This window comes from Phalaenopsis equestris, unplaced genomic scaffold, assembly GCF_001263595.1.
Source record: "Phalaenopsis equestris unplaced genomic scaffold, ASM126359v1 Scaffold219150, whole genome shotgun sequence".
Lineage (NCBI taxonomy): Eukaryota > Viridiplantae > Streptophyta > Magnoliopsida > Asparagales > Orchidaceae > Phalaenopsis > Phalaenopsis equestris.
In genome coordinates this window covers 126620-132952 of record NW_018237542.1, presented here as the reverse complement: position 1 = coordinate 132952, position 6333 = coordinate 126620, and the positions used below count along the sequence as shown (strand labels likewise).

At 37.9% G+C, this 6333-nt stretch overlaps 1 protein-coding gene across 2 annotated transcripts in view; it reads right to left on the bottom strand.

Moving 5' to 3' along the window:
• Positions 1 to 4696, bottom strand: part of LOC110037426 (probable glycosyltransferase 2) — an 8023-nt gene extending 3327 nt beyond the window's left edge. Inside the window, exon 1 of one of the 2 annotated variants that reach the window (XM_020742073.1) lies at positions 3233 to 4696. In XM_020742073.1, coding sequence (XP_020597732.1) covers positions 3274 to 4644 — 1371 coding nt within the window. In that variant the 5' untranslated portion in view covers positions 4645 to 4696 and the 3' untranslated portion in view covers positions 3233 to 3273. The remainder of the gene's footprint in view (positions 1 to 3232) is intronic. The other variant, XM_020742074.1, reaches the window with a different exon arrangement.
• Positions 4697 to 6333: the final 1637 nt, after the last annotated feature.

The following is a 6333-nucleotide window of genomic DNA, read 5'->3' as shown; positions in this document are numbered from 1 at the left end:
CGCTCTTCATATGTGCTAGCCGTCCCCATAGGTATAAAACGAGCCAAACACAAACAAACTTTGTTTATTTGAAATAAGTCAAATTTTGATCTCAAACTTTTATCCAATCAAAAGAAATATACATCATTTCAATTGACTATGATTGAATCAATTACTAATCTCTCTATCTCTACATCTGTTGTAGATACCTCTTTAAATAACCACGAATTACTTTTTGATACATTCCTTATTGTGTTGATGAAACTTGCCAAATTGAGATTATCGATGCACCAACTATTGTCTCATGAGATATGCATACCTATTATTATTTTAGTACTTTAGTCCCCATTACATGATAGCATATACCCCAATAAGCACGTTGAGTTAAATAGTCACATTAATTTTTTTCTTTTTAGGTCTCCTGATCTGACTGATCTAGTACAATTTTCTTTTTATACTATTGTATTTTTATTAACAAATCATTTTCATAGTTCTCAATTACATATGGTACAATAAGTGGGTATGAATGTTAATAAATTGTTGAAGATATTGTTCAAAAGTTTTATCCTTCTAATATAATGAAAATGATTATATTTTATTCACATTCTTTCCTCATAATATGTAACCATAAAATGTTACATGCTTCAGAAGAACATCAAACTATTTCTTATCTTGAGTTTTTGCTTCTTACCACATTTTATACTCTTGTTTTCATTGCATTTGATAATTTACCATCTTAACGATTTATAAACCATAGGGACTTGCAGACCTAACCAACCCCATTCCAACAAACTTCCAATAAATTTCAAAGACATCCCAACTAACTTGCAACTAACTGTCAACTATTTTTGACAAACTTTTAACGATCTTTCAAATATTACGAACCATTATTTCAACTAACTTGCAACTAACTGTCAACTATTTTTGACAAACTTTTAACGATCTTTCAAATATTACGAACCATTATTTCAACTAACTTATAAATTTTGTAATACAAAACTTATGCAATGTTTTAAAATTTGGCTTTTGAACCAAACACTTGATGTGACACATCAACTCTGCTAAACTCAAAGAGCTCTTCTCTATAAAATTGAAATTTTTTGTAGTCATGAAAAGGTTAAAAGAAATATAATCCATATCTATATAGACATCCATTTGTCCAGAATGGTGGTTTATCTATAATTTTAGGAGCTTCATTTGGTGAGATAGTATCCATTTTTGCAATAGCATCTAAACATATGTTCCTTAGCAACTATAATATCCCGCCTCCAACAACTATAAATATACCATCACTTTTGACACATGGATTTCTATATAGAAATGGGACTTGTTTCTTCTAAAAGATACATAAAAACAACAATTTCAGGAAAGTGGAGCGAACTTCTTGAATGTGTAGTAGAATTAATATAGCACATCAAATAGTTTATAAGTCAAATTAAAAAATCTTGCACTTATTTTATATTTTTAAGTTGAAGAATTAGTTAAAATAATGGTACAACGTAATTGGAATGTAGTTATAAGTTGTTCAAAATTATTCAAAGAGTTTATTGTAAGTTTCTTGGGAAGGCATTGAAAGTTATTGAAAGGTGGCTGAGATATAGTTGGTTGACCACACTCATCCAATCTCCAAGTAGCTAGCCTAATCGAGTTTTGAGTTCAAATTAAGTGGTGGCACTATTCAAGGTATGTTTTAAGGCTTATCCAATAAATTAATATCAAGTCCACAAAAATCAAGACTTGAGCCATGCAAAAGTGCTAGGCTTAGTCGTCTCTCTTTGATTTTAGAATTATAGTTATCTATATATTTCTATTTTACAAACAAATGATGTACTCACTTTCAATTATTTACTGAATAGTAATAAATATTTTGCTTCTATGCAATCTTTGGTGAAGTTTAGCAGTCAATCTCCCCTCTTGAAAATTTGTCCAGTTCCAAAACTGATTATATCCTTCCTCTATCTCTCACCTTTACATCTAGAACACTTGCCCAACCTTTAAATAATTGCTCAACATCATAGCAAGCATATGACCTCCCACACAATCCAAAACCCCATAATTGAAGCTCTTCGAGTTGGCCTTAAACACTAACTCAAAGGCATCCCAATTCGACACCACCAACCATGCTTCAAAACATTACAAACCCCAAGACCATCTTAAATCTCATGACCAAGCCCCTCTCAAGCCTAAACATCACCGCACTCCACAAATAATTTCATACTTTCAACCTCCACAACAAACCCATCCAAACCTATTCTTAGCTTCATCATAAGTCCTTTTCAAGTGCTTACAAACCCCTCACCCTTTTAGAAACAAGAGCAATCCACTACAATAGAAACACCACCCCCACCTTATAAGCTAGCCTCACCTAGGTGATACTTGGCTTTGATGTTCTTGATAAGACCACAGTTATAACCACTTCAACGACCACCTCATTAGTCTCTAGTCGATCATTTCATCGACCTACCAGCCACCATTTGGACCATGGCTGGACACCAACCTCTTCAACACGTGGAGGGAACCTCTCAACCGTCTCATAAAAACACCTTACTGCTCCAAGAGTAAACACTGTTATGAAAAACATACCATAACCACCATTTCTTTGTTGCCATATACAAATCCCTCATACTCAGAGGACCAAAACATTCACATTGAAAAGGAGATCAATGCCTTTAAACCATCCACTACTACTTTTATTGGTATTTAGAGGTGATGAAGATCAATCAAAGTGAGAGGAAATATTGATTAGATTTCATCCAGTTCTAATTCAAATTTTTAACGTGAGAGGAAAACTAGTCTTTGCATCACAACCAAAAAGTATTGATCTCATTTCTCTTGTGAGAAATCGTTTCAATTCTTTTATAGACGCTACAATTAAATATTGCAACTTTCAAACAATACCTCGCTGGAACTAGGAAAACTCAAATGACTGAAAACATGAAAAATCAAAGAAGCAAAATTTCCACAAGTTCAGGACAAACGAAGGAGCTATGATTTACTTTTTTCTCAATAAATTAAAGCCTATTAAAGGAGTTCCTCATTAGACAGTTACTAAAAGAGTATATATAAACATACAAGATAGAAAAAAGAATTCATTTCTTGCATTTCCTTTCCATGAAAATTATCAACTAAACAAACATAAGAATACAGCATTGAATGGTATCAAAAGATAAAAGGAAAAGAAAAGATCAGAAGCTTAAGTTGCATGTTCCAATCAGATAAAGTTCATGCCAAACAATAGAGCCACCGGACTGACCTCCATGGCAGTGGAATTCGATCATAACCTACCTAACATGATCACCTGCTGATTTTCCTGTCCTGGCGATTTATCCGCCCCTTGACATCCAAAGGAGTTACTGACTCATTTCTGATCCTCCTAATCCTCGGACTTGACAGCCTTCTATGTGCAAAACCATAAATTCTTAGAACTTGGTTATCTGCAAAATTGAACGCCCTTTCCATGCTACTGATGCATCTCTCAACTGGATAATCCCCATAGCTGCCGCAGGGCTTGCATCCAACAAAATGAGTAACAAAAGGCCACCTTTCATCGCCCAAACCAGGGTGGTGTTTCTCCATCATCTCCTCGTATTTATCCACCAGTCCCGCCCAGAATCCATGGAGGTAGTAGGAATTCTCAACGTAAACTTTATCCCCCCACTTGTCTTCCTGAGAAAGGAGAAGGTATATGAGTGCAGACTGGTCATCGGCCTCAAATGCTGGCCTCCCTTTCAAATTAGCAGTAAGAAGACGACCAGCCTCATCCCTCACAGGACCCTTTGGCCCCATTGGAGCCCAAGCATCAAGCAAATCCAGCGACCACTGACAGTTCCGGAAAAGGAAACTCCCAGTGTTTAGCGCAATCCAGGAATGCTGGTCGAAGAGGAGATCCGGGTAGCCATGAATGACAAGATTATATCCCTTGTATTTGCTGATAGGAATCTCGAATTCCATGTCGGTGAAGAGTGCGTCGCTGTCCATCCACCAGATCCACTCCACCTCTGGATGAGAAATCATCAAGCGTCGTAAAAGGGGCAGCTTTGCCCAGTATCCAGCCAACTCCCGATCAAGATGAGCCATGTTGTACACAATCTCAATCCCGTGAAGGCGGCAGTAGTCGATCTTATTCTTAGTAGCCTTAAGTAGATAATGGTCGCCAATCGGGTTATCACAAGGAGTGGGGGGCGATCCAGTGACCAGCAATATCTTCGGCTTTCCGCCAGCGATTTGGCTGGGGAAACCGGGATTCTGGCTCAGCCAGCGCTCTCGCTGTTGCTCCCAGTCCGAGATCTTAGGGCCGAGCGTGTACCTCTTTCCTATCGCATAAGCTGCTGCGTTCGCTCCGGACAGCGTCACGTTGTCAGCAGTTGTAATGTTGCCTGTGGAGGCAACAGAGTCGGAGAACTGAGGGATGTCATCTTCATCGGGATCAGAATCAGAGCGAATCTCGCGGAGGATGCGCTCAATGTCCTCGGCTACCTTCTCGTCAGACTCACCTTCGCCAACGCCGGCGAAGTTACCCACGCCGATTGTACCGCGTAGGACAAGGATAGTGACGAGACCACAGAGGATGGTGATCTTGACGTTATTGAAAGTCTTCTGAATCTTCCGCCGGCGAGATCCGGATCTCGTCGTTGGCAGGCCCAATCTCTTTGGCTCCATCCCCATTCGATCTCCTCCGCCGTCGAATTTTTTATGTTTGGATATTGTGAATGGGATATTTGTACGCTGAGTCTGTTGGCGCGCTGGAATTATAATATTGGGTCGAGCCGGGATCGTGATGTGCTGATGCGATTAGGAGCCCTTTTGGCTCACTTTAAGTTCGCGTATTTCATTAAGTTCTGTGTTTTATATATTTGTAGGTTATAGATAGGTTATAAAAAAGTTATAAGGAGTATAATTTAGATATAAAGCTTCAATACTCTCTTAATAATCTTTCTGACGTAAATGTCTTACTTACGCAAAATTTTCCCTCATTTGAGGAAAAAATATTACATCAGTACTACACACGTAGAAGTAACGTGTTTAGATAATGAAATCACGCCACGAGACCCAGCGTGATATATTACATCAGTACTACGCACGTAGAAGTAACGTACGTAGACAATGAAATCACGTCACGAGACCCAGCGTGATAGAGAAAAAAAAAAACGGCACAGTAACATGGGGAATATTCCCTTCCGTATTATTGATGTGTTATTCATGTGTTATTGCGAGTTATTGATGTGTTATTGTGTTATTATAACACCAAGAATATTCTCAGGGCAACCCCCGTGTTACCGCGCAGTTTTTTCTCTGTCGAGAATATTCCCCCGTGTTATTCTGGTGTTATTGTGTGTTATTCATGTGTTATTGTGTCATGAGAATATTTTTTGTGTTATAATAACACAATAACACATATTTTTGATGTTATAATAACACAACAACACATCAGTAACACATAAATAACACACAATAACACAATAACACATGAAGAACACAGGGGGGAATATTCCTTGTGTTACCGCGCCGTTTTTTTTTCTCTATCGCGCGGGTGTCGTGGCGTGATTTTATTGGTTACACACCCCAATTTGAGTAACACATGAATAACACACAATAACACATCAATAACGTGGGAGAGAATATTCCCCGTGTTACTGCATCGTTTTTTTTTCTCTATCGCACGGGTGTCGTGACGTGATTTTATTGGTTACACACCCCAGTTTGAGGATGGCTACCCATGCGAACATAATGATCTGGCCGTTGCACTGGCGCGTAGGTCGATATTTGCGGCCGGAATGCGAGGATGGATTGGGCCTAAAATATTTATTTAGAAATTCTCCGGTTTTGATGGCGGAATTCGCACACGGCTTTGAGGTCAACGGCTGTTCGTATGAGGAGTTCTATGCATGCCATGTTTGCGACTGTCACGTCTAATTAATTAATTAAGAGGCTTAAAGCTATAAAAAATGCACATTTACTTGAAATACAGTGGTATGTGATTTTTAGTTTCTCATGTGAATTTGCATGTCATCTTTCTTTCGCTCAATTTTCTCGAGATAGCTAAAAGAATGTGCTAACATTATGTCCATATATAGTGGAAATCTAAGAAAGAGGCTAGCTTTTTATGCTCATACTGTTGTGTATCTTATGTCCCTTTCTGTACACGTGCCCCAGATTTATATAAAAATGAGTATAATGATTATTTAGATGGAAATAAGTATTAAATTATATGATAATGATGCAAAACAACTTTAGCCTAACAGAGTTTAGTTTTTTAGACAAAATGTCATGTTCAAAGCCTTGCATATGGGGTGAACATGATATTGCGACAAATTTCACAAAAAATAGATGAATGATAATATTTTTTAGCAATGC